Source organism: Fusarium flagelliforme (genome assembly GCF_020744385.1).
Source record: "Fusarium flagelliforme strain FIESC 12 MPI-CAGE-AA-0113 chromosome Unknown B0J16scaffold_3, whole genome shotgun sequence".
Taxonomy (NCBI): Eukaryota; Fungi; Ascomycota; class Sordariomycetes; order Hypocreales; family Nectriaceae; genus Fusarium; species Fusarium flagelliforme.
In genome coordinates this window covers 1,701,337-1,718,478 of record NW_025763505.1, presented here as the reverse complement: position 1 = coordinate 1,718,478, position 17,142 = coordinate 1,701,337, and the positions used below count along the sequence as shown (strand labels likewise).

The following is a 17,142-nucleotide window of genomic DNA, read 5'->3' as shown; positions in this document are numbered from 1 at the left end:
GGTACCCTGTAATTCAAGTTGCGCCTTCAGCTGGACTGTGCTTGGAAGCCTGTCGGTTGGCATATAGTAACCCTGACCGAGAGTTCTTAGGTCTTCATCCTTGAGCATCCTCGTAAGAAGCATCGCAAATACACCGCATCTATGCAATCGTCCTCATTTGTCGTCGCTTGACAATCGGTGTGAGTGCGAGCCCCAGAGAACTACATGCTATAGCCCATTCTCGTTTATGCAACAGAATCTCTATCGACTCATCAACTAGAGACTATCCACACTAGGCGTCGACGGTACCTATTGTCAAGATACTTAGGTTGTGGGCTCCATCGCAGATATATCCATGTTTACCGCTCATTGCAATTACCAAAAATCATGCAGAGAAGAGAAAGACCTATGAGAAAACTAGATGACTTGTCAAATTGTGGGCTCGGGTTGCGGGACCGTCTTGAATTTATGATCTGCAAAGGCCATGGATTGTTTCATGATATTCGATGGCTGAAGGTTATCCACAAATACCCTTAAGTTTTGAGCAAGTCTGTTTCAACGACTACCTTCAGGCTGCTAAGGTAGGTACCTAAGATTGAATATGGTACCTACGGTAGACAACTCTTGAACTTGAAAGTACCAGGTTTGTTGCTCACCTCCAAATGCCAATACCAGGATACATCTGTCGGAGTTTTAGGTGACCTGGTATTTTGTTGACTTGTCAATGGATGTCTCTGGGGTCATTGTCATTTAAACGAAAGCGGTGGCTAGGGTCATACAACAGGGTTCTGTTCTGAATGATTGTTGTGGTCGTACTGGGCATGGAAGGACATGATCTGTACTCTGTACTACAACTCAATTCTGCATCAAAATCTATGTCCGTCTACCGAGACATGATAGCGCCGTCTCTTGATTGATGGTGATACGTTGCACTGGAACAAATCGGTGAATTTATGAAATGCAATGGCCTACCGTAGTCCATGGCTTTAATCGGCAAATGATCAATCCGGACGTAGGAGGGGCAACCTGGCGGGGCTATTGGAGGGCTGAGGATGACGAGAGGAGGGGTGGATGATGCCCAGCCGCCCACTTGGGTGCTTGGAGTACATTGTTTTATATGGTGGCTTGGGTGGATGCTTAGGTATCTTCTGTAATACCACTATGTCATCTGGCTAGTCCAGCAGCCCATGCTAATGTTAGTACTAAAGTAGGTGTTCTGCTTGAGTGAGGTTCCATTAGAACCCGATCCAAACTGCGCCCCAAGGTGTCTCTCACCTTCTATTCTGCTTCTCTTCTGACGTCGCCTACTAGAAAACAACGCCAGGGCAGATTGTTTCCTTTTTTTCTACTTTCTGTTAGTTAGTGTCTACTGTTTCATCGTCAACACCCTCTGCGGCATCAATATCAGAGTTACGACTATAGGTATAGTACCTGTTTTTGGAACGCCCGCCGCACCAACCAACCAACCCAACCTTCCCCGTCTCCAGCAGGCCTGTGCGACAACAAACACCATAGAAAACACATATCAGCAAGCGATCTCAGCCTTCCGACCCAATCTGTCTCGGCTGTTCATCTTTTTGCTTTTATTTCCGTGGGCGCATTTGCTGTTGTCGTTCTCTCCAACACGTATCATGATTTCTTACTGTTCAGCCATTTAGAGACGCATCATGGGCGAGTCTTTCGACATTCAGAACCTACTCCAGACCGGGTACTTTACAACGTCCCGAGCCAAAAGTCCGAAACCGTATGTGCATTATAGCTCTTCTGTCTTTGAACAACTACTTACAAGAGTCAATAGTCCGCCATCGCAGATTGAGGATCGTCCTTCCTCTCAGCCTCCATCCCAGCAGCAACCATACCAGCTGCCTTATTACCCATTAATACCAAGACCACAGTCTGCAGCTCCACCACGAATTTCCAGAGTTCGACCGCCGGCGCCGTCTGTCGAAGATGAAGAAGTCTCACTCAAGCGGGAACATGGGGCGTCGTTCTCCAAATACCAGGAGGAAGAGCCCCCATCACGTGGGGACGCCGAACAGAACCCCGTGATTATGGAGGTTCATGAATACAATCCGGAGCGACGATTCGTTATTCTAACAGGCTCTTCGAGCGGTTCCGAGGGTGGCGAACCCGACAGGAAGAGCGGATCGGACCGCAAGAGTGAGCCCGAGAGAAGGACAGAAGGACCTCGACGAACCGAACCTAGCAGAAGGACTGAACCAGAACGGAGAGTCGAACCGGAACATAAACCTCCACGAGTTGAACGATCTGAGAGACCGGAAAGGAATGAGCGCACTGAGCGACAGGACAGACCAGAAAGGGTCGAACGCTCTGAAAGACAAGACAAACCTGAAAGAAGCGAAAGGGTCGAACGACAAGAGAGGCCAGAAAGAAATGAAAGGGTTGAACGACAGGATAGACCCGAAAGGAGTGAACGAAGTGAGCGACAAGATCGGCCCGAGCGTAGTGAGAGGGCTGAGCGACAGGAGAGGCCGTTGAGCGACGCCTATGCGGACACAAGATCAAGCCGAAAATATGACACTAACTTAAAAGCCGATGCACCAACAACTAGGGAACGCAGCAGACCGCCCCTAGAGAAACGACGCAGCAGACAAGACTTGCCTCGACTGGAAACGGAGTTTCGAGATGATCAGTTACCTGAGAAATACCGTACTCGTCCTTCAGCGCCCGCTGGCAGTCGTTATGAACAACCTCCCACTCGGCCACCTAAAATTCCTATTGATCCCTCGCTCGCACCCGAAATTATTAAGAGTAGCGCCAGCGGCCGTGATCAAGCGTACTATGGTCAGTCTCAGAGTGCTGCTCGCAGGTCTCCTACTCGGCCCAGCACTGCGTCCAGTATACCGAATGAAAGACGGTATGAAAGTGGCCATACTCGAAATTCTTCAACTGCGTCCACAACAAAACGTACAACTGTTGAGCCTGAGAAGCCGACCCGGCCTTTATCGAAAGAAAGAGTCGGTGATACTTCAACTCGCCCGCTTTCGAAAGAGCGTGTTGACGAGAAGCCCAGTCGTCCTTTGTCGAAAGAAAGGGTTGGAGGGGAACCCCTTTACAGAAGCGAGTATGCATCAAGAGGTAGCAGGAAGGAGAACTCTCCCCCTTATGCCAGACCAGAACGTGAGGAATATGGTCGATCCTCAACATACTCATCTCGCGAGCCTGTGAGAGAGCCCACAACTCGACGAGACGACCGCCGTGATGGTCGTGACGATCGTGGCGATGACAGCCGTTCTGGAGACGATCATCCTAAGGGCCCGCGAGAGCTCCATCCAAGACGGAAGAAGTCTGTTGTTTTGCAGGATGAACGAGATTCTCAGCCAAAGTTGGAAAAGATCGATGCACCGAGCGGTCCCAGAGAGAAGACTCGAGGACCTACGATACCCATCCCAATTCCAATCCCTATTCCAAGTGGATCGACTGCATCAGGCGACGTACCTCCAAGCGTACGGCCCTCTTCAACGTTTCCAATTACTAGGGATCACCACCCCCTTCCTGAACGGCCAAAGTCGGAGCTCCCTTACCCCATGGACGATGATCCTTTGGTTGACCCCTTTGACGTACGGGGTAATGCGGAAAGAGTGGGCAGGTCACGATCTCGCTATGAGGAAGACTCGGTCGTGTCGATGCCTAGCATGCCAGCTCCTATTCCTGATGGCTCCGGTGCATCACTCGAGCCTAGGCCTGCATCGGCTTTACCATCGACTAATCGTCCTCCACCTTCGGCACAATCTTGGAAGCCACCAGCCTTTGATCCCATTCGAGATGGGGTTCGTCTAGAGAAGCCAGTAGGATCCGTTCGGCGTCACTCGGAACAACAAGAAGCGACAGGTGTCACCACTTTTCCCGAATGCCGCCGCAAGCATCCCGTCGCAGGCTTGGTGGACTGGCTTACATTACCTCGCACGGATTTCAACATTTGCCCGGACTGCTATGGTGCTGTCTTTGCAAAGACGCAGTATCGAAACATGTTCCAGATTATGCTTCGTCCCTCTTCCCAGGCGATTTCATGTGACTTTGGTCTCGGACCCTGGTACCGCATCGCATGGCTTCTCACTTTGAAGAATGAGCTGCCTGATCTGCGACTCTTCCATGAAGTTGCCAACGCCGTTGCTGCCACCAAGGGGCTTCCATGTCCGGGGGACAGAGTCACGACACGCAATTGGCAGTCGCTCTGGAATCCATATACACGACAGCCCATCTACGATTTTACTGTGTGTCCCCAATGTGTCAAGATTATTTATGCATTGTTTCCCAACCTCACGGGTACCTTCATTCCTGTCGACTCCCGTTCAGAACCTACCAGGGGACTTTGCGCAATGCGCTTCAAACCAAAACGGAAACGTTTTGTTATGTACTTTGACGCTTTGGAAACAACGTCAGATCAAGCTCGGCTCGAGCAAGAAGAGCCAGATGTCAAGACACTTGCACAAGACGTCGAGAAAATGGCTTTAGTGAGCGAGTGTCAGGAAGATAAGCCAATTGCCAATGGACACTGGCATGTTATGCAATACCTTCAGCAGTTTACGGTTTGTGGCGAATGCTTCGATGAAGTGGTCAAACCCTCGATCAAGGATGATAACGTCATCGCTCGTAACTTCTACATGAAGCCGCAAAAGCTACCACTTGCAACATGCCAGCTCTACTCCAACCGAATGAGAGAGATATTTAAGAAGGCATGTCGATGGAATGATCCCAAGTACCTGGAGGCCAAGGTACTCGAACGCATGGATGTCGAGGCCATGATTCACGAAAAGCTGGCCAAGTTGGAGAGATCGAAGCATGATGACGAGGATTGGGTTGAGGAACAGGTGGACAAGTACATTCAAGAATGGAAGAGGTGGGAATAAACGGTTAGGAATCGGGTTTGGATATCTGCATCTTGGAGTACCTAGACGGGGCATAACGATGATATGTGACTACCTTACGTATGCTACGACGAAGCGACTTGGATGAGCCATGATGAGAATGAGATAATATTATATATAAGCCGTTGAGATATTCTCTCTGAGATAATGCAGTCTTGTGATTGGCTCTTCAACCTTTGAGCTGAAGTGTGGTGCGAATTGGTACAACTACTGCACTTCGCGATCTCTACTGTGTGTGGTCTCTCCGTACTGTGTCCGTGCCATTCGCTTAGTATGAAGGTTACTGTAGTGGATCTTCAACGTCACGTGTCCAGCGTTGAAAAGTGGTGGACGGTCTTGGGCGATTTGAGAAAGAGCGGGGCAGAGTTAGGGTCTCTCCTTCCGCCCACCAAAATTGAGTGCAAAATATTCTACGGTGAATTTTCGCGAGCCTTGCAACCTCCCACTCCATCACCCATTTCGACGCCGCACGACGCCCAAGGTGAGATCTCAACGCGGAGCTGTTGCAGTTTCTTTGCATCGTTTCTAACTCAAGCATCATCACAGGTTCACTTCTCAACCTTCACAATGGCCTCGCGACCTACCGTCACCATCCTGGGCAAGGATGGCTCTGCCACCGGAGCTACCCACGCCATTCCTGCTGTCTTCACCAGCCCTATCCGACCCGATATCGTTCAGCAGGTTCACACTGGCATGGCCAAGAACAAGCGTCAGCCTTACGCTGTGAGCGAGAAGGCTGGTCACCAGACCTCTGCTGAGTCTTGGGGTACCGGTACGTGAATTTTCGAAATTTTGGAGGAGGATTAGTCGACCACGAAGACTCGGCAACACTTGTCAAACTCTTGGCATAGACTGTTGTACTTTTGGCTTGGACTTTGGGCAAGCTTGTCGTCTCCCGGGCTCCCGTCGGTTTGACGTTGGCGAAACTCGACCTTCAAGTTTGCGTTTTTGGGACAACACTACAACTCGGATAAGGACACTAGCTAACCACATCACCAATAGGTCGTGCCGTTGCTCGTATTCCTCGTGTTTCTGGTGGAGGTACACATCGCGCTGGTCAAGCTGCGTTCGGTAACATGTGTCGTTCCGGTCGTATGTTTGCTCCTACCAAGACTTGGCGCAAGTGGCACATTAAGGTAGCTGTGGGCCAAAAGTGAGTTGATTTCGACGAAAATGCGGTATCAGGACCATCTCTAACTGTGAAAATAGGCGATACGCCGTCGTTTCTGCCCTGGCTGCCTCCGCTGCCGTTCCCCTGCTTATGGCCCGTGGACACCAGGTCAACTCTGTCCCTGAGGTTCCTCTGGTTATCGACTCCGCTGTTTTCGAGGGTGCCGCCATTGCCAAGACCTCCGCTGCTCTCGGCCTCCTGAAGGCTGTTGGTGCCGGTGAGGACGTCAACAAGGTCAAGAACTCCAAGAAGCTCCGCGCCGGTAAGGGCAAGCTCCGTGGCCGCCGCCACCGCCAGCGACGTGGCCCTCTTGTCATCTACTCTCCTGAGACCGATGGCAAGGAGCTCGTTACCGCTTTCCGCAACATTACCGGTGTTGAGACCTGCTCCGTCACCGCTCTCAACCTCCTCCAGCTTGCTCCTGGTGGTCACCTCGGCCGATTCATCATCTGGACCTCTGCCGCTTTCAAGGCCCTTGACGATATCTACGGTTCCACCACCGAGGCCTCCGCCCACAAGCGTGACTTCCTCCTCCCCTCCAACGTTGTCTCTCAGGCCGATCTCACCCGTCTGATCAACAGCTCTGAAATCCAGAGCTCCCTCAACGCCCCCAAGGGAGATGCTGTCACTCGCCGATCTGCTGTCCAGAAGAAGAACCCTCTCAAGAACAAGCAGGTCATGCTTCGCCTGAACCCCTACGCCAAGGTCTTCGCCGAGGAGTCTCAGAAGAAGCAGAACTAAAAAATTACTTAGCTTGCTGGGTGTGCAGCGGGTTTCGACGGAATTAAATGACGGGTCTAGCATGGTTTGATATTGAGGCGTAATGGCTTCTCTGAAGGTTGAGCTCTCTTAAAAATGAATCAGAGATTTGATATGAATTACAGCCAGACTCGGCATTGGTTCCTTAACCCTATGTTAATCACTGTAATTGTGAAACAGGCTGCGATTTGACGTGAAATGTCGTAATTTATCATTCGTATCATCGACAATAAGGTTGTCGTGAAATTGTGGTTGTTACCGACAGTGATATCATTCGTTGGTTGGTTCATTTATGTACATTGATTGGTTGAAATGATCAATTGAGTTTGCATATCAATGGATTCCTTAATTCCTCACTTGCATAATAGTTGGTTGAGCTTACAGTCCATCATAATACTTAGGTTCACGTCTAACTGTACACATTCTTTAAGCTTCCTGATTTGTCTCTTGTTTCAATTTCAATAGTATCTGTGGTATAATGCTTTATCAAAAGTCCTGGCAGTTTATGATATCCTGTTTTGCCTGCCCAGTCCAAACACTCGCTTCTAACTATACAATTCATCAATCAACTCTTCAATCCGAGCAGCTTCCCGGATCTCGAAAAAGGTCTGCACAGCTCTTGTGAACCTCAATGAACCAGCATCGATGTTCTCGTCACTCTCAGCCGCGAAGCACATACGTACATATCGCCACCCACGCTCATCCCGGATCTGGGGTGTAGCACCGAACATGCTACCTGGGCTCCCCACAACTAGATGAGGCGCCTTAGTGCTGTGAATGAGAAACGCTTTTGAAAGAGCAGGGCCGTCGATTGTTGGCGCTAGCTTGCCACCCTGGGTCTGGTATAGAGGGTGCTTCTCAAAGTGTATTCTCAACCACAGGAACATGCCTCCACGAGGCCAATCGAAATCGATCAGCCGGGTCTTAGTGATGATGTTCCATTCAGAGTCAGGACTACTGGGTGTAGAACTGCTCAACTGGAATGCGTTTTCTTCGAGGACCTTGCACATTCGTATCATGCGACGCTCATACTCTCCACGAAGGCCCTCTAGCCATCGTACCCAGCCATTGACCTTCCAGCCGGTGAACGAGGATTTCTTTGATGATGGGAGGGAGAAGAACTTCTGGAGGGTAGATGAGTGTGGGCCCAGAATGACTTGCGCAACAAGTGCTTGGGCGAAGCCACAAGGTTGACCAGAGCCGGTCTCAGCGATTCTATAAGCCGAGAGTCAGTACTGTGAAAGATATCGTGAAGAGAAGGAGGGGACTGCCATACCTTGTAAGACGCTCTATGATTGCAGGCTGAGCAGTGATGTAACCCAGTCGGGTACCAGGAGCGATTGTCTTGGAGAATGTGTCAAGACGAATGACTCGGCCGTCAACATCCATGCTTAAATATGAACGAGTGAGCGAATCAATGAACTCATAGCCAGATCTCTTGACTGGCTTGCGGACTTTGATTTCCTGGAAATCGCCATATCCTCTGGCCTTGGCTTCGTGCGCGGCGGCGGAAGGGAATTGGAGAAACCAGTATGGATCATCCTCGACAATGATGATATCGAACTTGCTTGCGATCGCGTAAATCTCTCTCCTTCTCCCTATTTCCATAACGCCACTTGTGGGGTTATTTCCCATGCTAAGGTGTTTGGTTAGCATATGGACATTGTTGAGTCTTTCATCGGGATGATTTACGTTACTGTGTATAAGAAATGCGGTAAAAGACCGTTCTGAGGATCCCAGTTCTCAAGCACTTCTCTCAGGCCACCAGGGCCTTCAGCCACCATACCTTCTTCATCAGTCTCGATAGGGACAATGTTGATCCCTAGAGGCTTCGCTTGTGTGATGACGTTTCCAAACACAAAGGTTTCGCAAAGCATGCCTTGTCTCTCGGTGGGAGGGTGTAGTCCCTCATACCAGGGATCAACCAGGAGCTGGAGGACTCTTGAGAATCCATCCGTGCTTCCACTGCTGAGAATGACATCTACTCCGCCCTTGTAGGGAATGTCTGGGTAGAGGATTTGGTTCGTGAACTGCTTGATGAAGGAGAGCAAAGGCTGGTAGCCAGTGACTTGCCCATACTGAAGGGCAGAGGCAAGGTCGACTCTTTTGGTGGGGTCTGTTTCTTGAACAACCTTGGGTATTGTAATTCGTGATGACGATGTCTTGCTGTGATCGGAATCTTTGTGGATGTTCTTGCCCGCCTTTTGAATCTGGTTGTTGATGAAACCACTAATGCTGGAAGACGAGGACAGCACAGGCTCTAACGTTGGCGGTTTTATTTGATCTGGATAATTGGCTGAAGGTTGCCATCGGTCTGGTTTCGCTATTTGGGCTTCCAAAGTGTCGAATGGAAAGTATTTCACATTTGGCATTCCTATGTCGCTTGTTAGAATGCATCAACAGCCGAAGCTTGGATTGACTCACCTCCAGCAAAATTGCTGATGCCAGGAATCTGCATAAATTTGTAGAAGGCCTTGATTTCGCTTAACTCTCGATTTCTGGCCACGACTGAGAAAAGATGTGACAAGTCTTTTGGTTGAGGCAATGTCTTGCGAGCTGCACCTTTTGTCGCGGAGATGGACGAGGCGGTACTATCAGATCTGGACGATGCCATGATGAAGACCTCTTCAGGTTGACTTATCAGGACTGATGGTGTCAAAAGTCAGGTAATGAAGATACAGAAGAAGAAGTTTGGAACAAAAAAGAAATTCACAAGAAAGACAAGAATGCATGTTCTATTCCCCTCCTCAAGTACTCTTGACGTTGCCTCACGTATCGCCAACGCATTATCCTAACGATCGCATATATCCACTAACGAACGCTACCCTTGTTGTTTCGATGCGCTGTTCTATGCATCGAAGCGTGTCTCCAGACGGCGGAGTTGCCGCCAGATGTTGGATCCAGTTTGCATGACAAATCCGACACCGACTTCTCCTCTGGCCTCTTAATCCACCATCAAAGCACCGTTATACTCGGATCATTCCCCGACTTTTCCTATCCAGAACTGACCGAGTTTGTGTGAGAGCCGAGTGCTGTTCGAACCCTTGTCGGATGGTGCATACAAACCCCTGTCATTATGCCCTTACCACCAGTCAATGCCAGCAAAATCGTCTAGGGTAGGCAAAATGTATCTGGAACTCTGACGTCCTTTTTCCGCCTGACTCACAGTTGGTTCCTCTCGTGCCCTACATCCTTTCGGGCGCCAGCCTTGTAGTAAAAGCCAACCTCCTCCAGTGTTCTCGCTCTGCAGCCAAGTTGCTCGAATTTTGCCTTGGCATCGAGGAACACGCTGCGTTGCCACATCAGCTCGTCGTTCCAGAATGGCGGCTCCTTGCCTAGTCGCTTAGCTGTCATAACCCAATCATGTAGCTTGTTGATGTAGGTACCGTCCCCGTTGGGACCAAATACGTGTAAGGCTTCTCCTTCCTGCTTCTCTAGAGCCAGAGCCCAAGCCTCCATCACTTCCCGTGACGGAAGCTCAAGGTCATTAGACCATACCGCTGAAAAGAGAGCGGCTTGGCTCTCGACCAGTGGCCAAGGGGCTGCTTTCATGTTGAGCCCAGGAAAGACGAGAGTAGGGTGCCGGATGTCGAAAACATGCTGATATAGACCGTGAACACCCCGGCCTGTTGTAACAAGCTTGTGGTCTAAATCCTGTAGAAATGGATAACTATAAAGGAAACCGGTGCAAAAGACAACAGCGTCAATATCTGTTTCGATCCGGCCATCTTTGAAACGAATTCCCTTCTTGTCTATCAAAAATTCTTCAATTTCAGCCGTCTCCTCGCATCCAGAGTGAGCCAGGCGATCTGGAGGCGTGGGGTGCCGTACCGACAGTAGACAAGGCTTTCTGCACTCTTGGTTGATCTGCAGGGCAATATCGAGGCCGGACGGTCCATTTCCAATCACAACTACCTTGCGGTTCTTAAACGTGTAGGGCGTACGATACTGCTTTGAGTGGGTAATTACCCCAGGATACGTATCATTGAACGCTTTGATGTTCCGCATGTCGGGTACATAAGGCGTGGAGTAGTGACCGTTTGCAACGACAACGGCGTCAAAAACAGATGTAGTAATGTCGTGGTCATTCATGGTCGATCTTGCTTCCACCTCCCACTTGTCTCTGTCATCCTGCTGCTTCAATGAGACCCTCTCAACACGCTGACAGAAACGGATCAAAGGCTTGACATCCTCAGCGTACTTGATCAGATAGTTCTCAATCGTAGACCTCTCTGGAAACAGCTTGGCATCGTCGGGAAAAGGCTGGTCAGAAAAGTTCATGACTTCCTTCGGGATGTTAGCGTGAAGGTTTTCGTACATAGGCGATGTGAATATTGGCACTGATGTCGAGTCCCACAAGAGAGGCTCGTTTGGAGGACAATGGGGATCCTCTTGGGGAACAGGACAAGTCCCAGGGGCAAACCCATAGTAACGCCAAATACCACCAACATGGTCCTGCTGCTCGAATATCGTGATATCTTGGATACCCTGCGCTGTGAGGTATTTCGCAGCAGCAATTCCAGCGGGACCTGCGCCAATAATGGCGACTTTGTTGATGTCGAAAGACAAAGGCTGAGTCAGAGAGCCCATATCGGAATGCAATGTAATATAATATAAATGCAGACACAAGGTAACTTTAGCCTTAAACACAATATGTCTGTTTGGTGTAACAAAAGAAGTCAATGGCTAATTCCTTCGTGTCTTTGCAAGTACGTGTAGTTTGTAATCGGGAAAGAGTTGATTGCCCTCTCTTCCTTCTGAGTAGGGAGTGGAACTATTTCAACTCAGCTCAGTCGATTCTATTCAACTAGGCAAGTGCCTACCTAGACTAACTTATTAGGTGCTTCTATCGAATTACTCAGTTAAGTAACTGTTAATAAAGACGTTAGGGAGTCTCGGAGAATTCTAATTGGAAGGCAATCCCGCGCATTCAACCTGGCAACTGGGTAACAGAAAAATTGTCCTCTAAAGCTTAGGGTGCTAAAATAAAGTTGGCTAAGCTCTAGTATAATCTATCGTAAAGTGATCAAAATATTTCGTTTCTTATGCTCTCAACGGTCAATTCTTCTGATACCCTGATGCTAGGTATTAAGCTAACAATCAAATGAATGATAGACTCCATGATAAGACGATAAAGCATCGCGCTATCTCACCGCCTTCCGGTTCTGGCATGATCCCCACTACAGCACAGCTGGTAGCTTTCCTCCTTCCTTGGAGCTTGCAAGCCAATTTAGCATTTACTTCCAAACGCAAACCGACCAACAAGTCACATACGGCCAAAGACATCGCCAACTGCAAACTACGCGATGCAATAACTCCGAACCTCGAATTAATAAACACAAAGGCTTGGGGGTTATACATGCGCAGATAAACCAACCTAGATCGTCTGGGTTCCCAGGTCTTTGCGCATCCTCTCGCTCGCCGACGCGACCAATATTGCGACAAGGTCACCATGAACGATTCTCAACCCACGAATTCCCTGCTTGATCAGGGCGAGGCCATACCTATTGCGCAGTTGAATCCAGATTCTTCCGGTCAAGGGAACAGAGTAATATACGGAACGATAACCATCACATGGCCTTTCAGTATCTTGACCAAGTCTATCGCATTCCTCTTGGCCGAGCGTGACTTCCGCCTTCGACGCGAAAATGGCCAAGTACGCGTACGGTTCCACGGCGCGGCCGCTAAGGCGATATCAGAGGCATCGTTGGGTGCCGGAGACGAGATTCGTGTGAGCCTGGAAGGTGGCCATTGGGAGAAGAACGAGACGCAGACACAGATTGCAGGAAGCACTATAGCATGGCAGCTCGAATTCACAAATCGCTTGGTCATTGGTATTCGTCGGCCTGATACGGAAAAAGAGACTCTGCTCGACATCGACGCCCCAGCTGCAGAACCCGAAACTGCTGTCAACGACCAGACACAGAACACCGACCCTGTCGATACCATACCCGAGGAACCAGCCACGCCAGGCCCGCCAACCCCAGAGCTCACCTTACCTGCAAAGCGAAACGCTCCATCGACCCTTGAACCGTTTGAATATGCTTCTCCCGCCTTTCTCAAGCGAGCGCGTGTATCATATGGGTCACTGTTTGAAGGAGGCTTGGACATGTTTGACGACGACGTGAGCAAGAAAACCAAGTCGAAGAAGCGCTCGCGATTTAGTCTACCTGGTAACGCTTGGCGATATGCCAGCCAATCTCCCAGTCCTGAGCCCGACGATGTTCCTGAGGAGCAAGACGAAGAAGAACCAGAGGCGAATGGCGATATTGAGAACACTGTTATGGATACACCATCCCGACCGGCAATGGTTGACCAAGGTTCACAGACAGCAGATGTGGATTTTACGCCTATGGCAAGTGTCCAGGTGTTGGCCGAAGCAAGACCAGGCTTTGGCTTTGCACAAATGACCCCAACACCCTTTGCTCGAACGAGGCCATTCGGGTCAGACAACCCAGCCATGAACCAGTCTATGCATTTCGAAGGCGGCTCTACAACACCACACGGCATACCTCTGGAGTCGCATCAAAGCCTGCTTGACCAACAACCAAATCACATGGATACAGACATGGCTTTCAGTTTCACGCCTCAAACTGTACTTTTCCCTCAAGAACCAGGACTCTTCCCTGCACAAAACGATATCCCCAACTCACCTAGCCGTACTACAAGAGCGGAAGATTACCCGGCCGCGCTTCTGGAGGCTGACCCAGATCTTTCCAATCCCGTGGATACGCTTTTGGGGTTTACTGCTCATGGATCGCAATCCGTCGCAGGTCAACACAATCCTTTCGTCACAGAATCAGCTCTTGACCCGGCTTTCACGACTGCTGCGCAGCCGATCCAAAACCCCTGGGCTACTGAGATGCTACCCGGATCACGTTCCACAAACGCTAGCAGCGACGCTGAGAATCCGGTAGAAATCCTAAGCTCATCTCCATCGAGAGAGTCAAGCGCAGATCGCGAAGTGTCACCTTCGAGGGAAAACACGGATATGGATGTAACAGCCAATGCATCGCCGGAACCGACGCTTGAGGATCCGGCAAGTGAGGTTGAGCATTATCGTGACGGTGGTGACGAACCTGGGGATGACTACGATCTCAGAAAATACTCCCGCACGCACGACGATGACGATGACGTAGAGACATCTGAAGAAGACCCGGATCTGAATAATGGTGATCCCGAGACACAAATCTTGAACCCTGAGGAAGATGATGAAGATGTCGATGAAGACGTTGTAAATCAAGAGGGTTACCTTGACCAAGCCTCTGATGAGTATGGGGAAGAGACGTATGAGCGATTCGGTGGCGATGAAGAAGACTACGAGGGTTCCGAAGATGATGCGGAAGGTGACTACTACTCAGAGGAAGAGGACTACACTGATGACGAAGAAGATGAGGAAGAGGATGCGCAAGCGCGCCCTCCTGCTGCGCCTGCCACTCGAGAACCTGTTTTTATCGATTTGCTGTCAGACTCTGAAGATGAGAACGAACAGCCACCCAAGGTTGAACCAGAAGCCGTGAAACATGAAGACGGGCGGGAGGAGGACGAGGACGAGGAAGAAGAACATGAGTCTGAAGCTTCGGAAGAGGGTGAATCAGAACCAGAAGTTGAGGCAGCAGTGAACCCAAATAATGTAGAAAAGGAGATGCCACTAGCGTCTGGAGGAAAGGCAGACAATGAGACGGCCGAACAACCTCAGCCTTCACACAAAATCACGGAAGACGATGGCCCACTCCGAGACGAGCGGTCTATTGAAAAGGAACAGCAATCTATTGATGTACCTGCTCAAGAAGAACACTTGACCACGGGTGGCCAGCCCCAACAAGAACAGAAGGCCGTAAAGAAACCAACGCCGGTGGACGCAGCATCAGAGGATATCGAGATGAACGCACCTGCTCCGAAAGAATCATCTCAAGAACCTAAGGATGAGAATATCACTCTCGAAGAATCCAAGAAGACGGACTCACTTAGTGAGACAGCGCTTGCTGTTGAGGAAACTAGCGAGGCTATGGATGTTGATGCGGTGTCTGATGTACCCCTGCAAGAAACTGCTGAGCCAAAGGAAACCGAAAACCCCGTGCTCACTGAGAACGCTGTTACTGTCAGCCAGATGGCGCAAACTACGATGAATGATATTCAAGAAGAGAACTCAGCAAGCATTCAAGTCACGGTGACGCAGGGAGAATCACTCACACAACTACACACGATCTCGGAAGACAGCGCCAAGCCGTCAAAGATAGCTTCAGTCGGGGCTTCGTCCGTAGAGGGTGCTGCAGCAAAGTCGGATAAGGAAGCAGTGGGTGAGAGTCAAGAATCCTCCGAATCTCATGACGCTGTTATGCAGGACGTCTCGTCTGGTGATGCCCTGAAACAACCCATCGGCGAGGCTGTGGAAGAAGACGCCGAGCAACAGTCTACAAAGGACGGACAGATCTCGCCCCCACCTACCCAAATCTCCCAAGAACAGACCGTACAAGATAGCATTCACGTTTCAGTTCATGAGCACGATCAGCATCTCCCTACTCCTGGCGAGACACAGCAGGTGATCGAACCGGAGGTACTTGACACACTACAAACTGTCACGGACGAAAACCACAGCGACAAAGAGGATGCAGATCCAGAAGATCAAATAATGTCTGAGATACTGCAGCATTCTCCGGTTCGACCGGATACGCACCTAGAGATAGACCCTACCACGTTCTCTCCTACGGCTTCAAAAAGCAAGTCGCCTACCCAGAAGGAGCAGCCCAAGGGAGCGCAAGGGAAGTCAGCTTCACAGTCTGATCCAGCGCTTGAGGTTATTGCTTCCAAACCCCTACGGTCTCGGCGCCATAAGCACAACGCAGATTCCGATGATGATGATGATCAGGACGACCCCAGCATGGCATTGATAACAGCTACGCCTGCTTTAGGACCTGCGGATAGTGGCAGCAAGCATAGTAGTCCGGACACGACCAGGCCAAGCAGCAGAACTCGCAGCAGGACTCATCGCGATGATCCCAGTATTCAGCTAGCAGGTGGTTCAGGGCAGGCAGAGACGAAGAACAAGCGGAAGAGAAAGGCAACGGATGATGAAAGTGTCGCCAGTATGGACCGCGATGACCCCAGTATTCAATTAGCAGGCGCTTCAGTGCAGGCAGACACAAAAAATAAGCGGAAGAAAAAGGCAACAGATGATGAAAGCATCGCCAGTGTGGACAACAGTCCACCTGGATCTCAGCGAGTGCTGCGATCTAGAAACGACCATGGCGATCCCAGCATATTGCTTGCGAAAGGGTCAAGCCCTTCAACTCGTCAAACAAGGAGCCACAGAACACCAGACCCGAAGCACGAGACACCTAGGCGCGAGACTCGTTCAGTGTCACGAAGTTTTCAACTACAAGAAGAGTCCCCCGATGCATCGTTCGCTTCACTAAAGTCTCCGTCGATTGCCGGGTCTTTTGCTACCGTACCTGAGGATGTTGAAGAGGACGTCAAGACTCTCAAACTACGACTAGTTAAAACCTTGAGGGTAGACCTGCCTGACTTTCTGTCGCTTAAGAGCCTCAGAGGTAATATCAACAAGATGACGGATATTCTCGCAGTGGTGACACAAACACCGCCGCAACCGCACCGACCGAAACATGGTCCTCGGGACTTTATGCTCACCTTGAGCCTGACTGATCCTTCGACGGCACCGACCCAAGTCCGTGTGGCCCATATATTCCGGCCCCACTTGACATCGCTGCCGGAAGTTGAAAGTGGGGATGTCATCCTCCTCCGACGGTTCAAGGTGGTGTCGATGAAAGGCCGTGACTTCGGCATCCGATCAGAAGATTCATCGTCATGGGCCGTGTCCAAACCGAATGATGAACAAATCCTCAGCCAAGTCAAGGGTCCACCTATCGAAACTACCCCAGAAGAGATCGAGTATGCCAAGGGTTTGCGGCACTGGTGGAGCCTCCAGGATGACAGCGCTATGAACAAGATCGAGACGGCGTCACGGAAGGTGACCGAGGCGGGTAAAGAAAACGCCAAATGAGTGGACTTGCAAGGGAAGAAATGTCATGGGCAGGAGAATAGGACAGGGATAGAGTAAGGGGATAGATGCATTTATTCATTGATAGCTCTGTTGGAGATATGGGTAATGGTAGGTGTTTGGGAGCAAAAAGAAGCCAGCGAGCATTGGCATATGAACGGATATGATCACTGAAACACAGCCTTCATTTATCCAATGGCTGCATATGTATCATAGTCTTTATCTGTAATTACCTTTAATTACCGTGTGAAATACCAAAAAAGGTCCATGTTATTCTATTCAGTCATGAGGAAATGAAGGTGAATATGCATGCACGTTCAAGTACA

The 17,142-nt window shown here is 50.0% G+C and overlaps 5 protein-coding genes across 5 annotated transcripts; 3 read left to right on the top strand and 2 right to left on the bottom strand.

Annotated features, from left to right (window-relative positions):
• The first annotated feature begins 1,237 nt into the window (after nt 1-1,237).
• On the top strand, nt 1,238-5,034 carry B0J16DRAFT_96493 (uncharacterized protein). Its single transcript, XM_046134760.1, has 2 exons — nt 1,238-1,723; nt 1,778-5,034. Exons 1-2 carry the CDS (start codon nt 1,647-1,649, stop codon nt 4,848-4,850), a joined length of 3,150 nt encoding a protein of 1,049 aa, XP_045984469.1. The 5' UTR covers nt 1,238-1,646; the 3' UTR covers nt 4,851-5,034.
• A 294-nt stretch (nt 5,035-5,328) lies between these two features.
• On the top strand, nt 5,329-7,218 carry B0J16DRAFT_337450 (ribosomal protein L4 domain-containing protein). Its single transcript, XM_046127353.1, has 3 exons — nt 5,329-5,640; nt 5,871-6,021; nt 6,078-7,218. Exons 1-3 carry the CDS (start codon nt 5,436-5,438, stop codon nt 6,778-6,780), a joined length of 1,059 nt encoding a protein of 352 aa, XP_045984468.1. The 5' UTR covers nt 5,329-5,435; the 3' UTR covers nt 6,781-7,218.
• B0J16DRAFT_337449 (pyridoxal phosphate-dependent transferase) lies at nt 7,219-9,513 on the bottom strand. The gene is made up of 4 exons (XM_046127352.1): nt 9,223-9,513; nt 8,491-9,172; nt 8,075-8,434; nt 7,219-8,013 (listed from the first exon to the last, which is right to left on the bottom strand). Exons 1-4 carry the CDS (start codon nt 9,410-9,412, stop codon nt 7,344-7,346), a joined length of 1,902 nt encoding a protein of 633 aa, XP_045984467.1. The 5' UTR covers nt 9,413-9,513; the 3' UTR covers nt 7,219-7,343.
• On the bottom strand, nt 9,514-11,580 carry B0J16DRAFT_337448 (uncharacterized protein). The gene has a single exon (XM_046127351.1). The coding sequence runs from the start codon at nt 11,386-11,388 to the stop codon at nt 9,961-9,963; it is 1,428 nt and encodes a 475-aa protein (XP_045984466.1). The 5' UTR covers nt 11,389-11,580; the 3' UTR covers nt 9,514-9,960.
• Nucleotides 11,581-12,046: 466 nt separating this feature from the next.
• Nucleotides 12,047-17,142, top strand: B0J16DRAFT_337447 (uncharacterized protein). Its single transcript, XM_046127350.1, has one exon. It carries the CDS (start codon nt 12,251-12,253, stop codon nt 16,817-16,819), a length of 4,569 nt encoding a protein of 1,522 aa, XP_045984465.1. The 5' UTR covers nt 12,047-12,250; the 3' UTR covers nt 16,820-17,142.

Excerpts from the sequence above, each read along its gene's own strand:
- B0J16DRAFT_96493 (XM_046134760.1), top strand. The coding sequence starts at position 1,647 with ATGGGCGAGTCTTTCGACATTCAGAACCTACTCCAGACCGGGTACTTT. Across the intron at positions 1,724-1,777 it reads CGAGCCAAAAGTCCGAAACC|TCCGCCATCGCAGATTGAGG; the intron begins GTATGTGCATTA and ends AAGAGTCAATAG.
- B0J16DRAFT_337450 (XM_046127353.1), top strand. The coding sequence starts at position 5,436 with ATGGCCTCGCGACCTACCGTCACCATCCTGGGCAAGGATGGCTCTGCC. Across the intron at positions 5,641-5,870 it reads TGCTGAGTCTTGGGGTACCG|GTCGTGCCGTTGCTCGTATT; the intron begins GTACGTGAATTT and ends CATCACCAATAG. Across the intron at positions 6,022-6,077 it reads AAGGTAGCTGTGGGCCAAAA|GCGATACGCCGTCGTTTCTG; the intron begins GTGAGTTGATTT and ends CTGTGAAAATAG.
- B0J16DRAFT_337449 (XM_046127352.1), bottom strand. The coding sequence starts at position 9,412 with ATGGCATCGTCCAGATCTGATAGTACCGCCTCGTCCATCTCCGCGACA. Across the intron at positions 8,435-8,490 it reads CATTTCTTATACACAGTAAC|CATGGGAAATAACCCCACAA; the intron begins GTAAATCATCCC and ends CAAACACCTTAG. Across the intron at positions 8,014-8,074 it reads ATCATAGAGCGTCTTACAAG|AATCGCTGAGACCGGCTCTG; the intron begins GTATGGCAGTCC and ends CTCGGCTTATAG.
- B0J16DRAFT_337448 (XM_046127351.1), bottom strand. The coding sequence starts at position 11,388 with ATGGGCTCTCTGACTCAGCCTTTGTCTTTCGACATCAACAAAGTCGCC.
- B0J16DRAFT_337447 (XM_046127350.1), top strand. The coding sequence starts at position 12,251 with ATGAACGATTCTCAACCCACGAATTCCCTGCTTGATCAGGGCGAGGCC.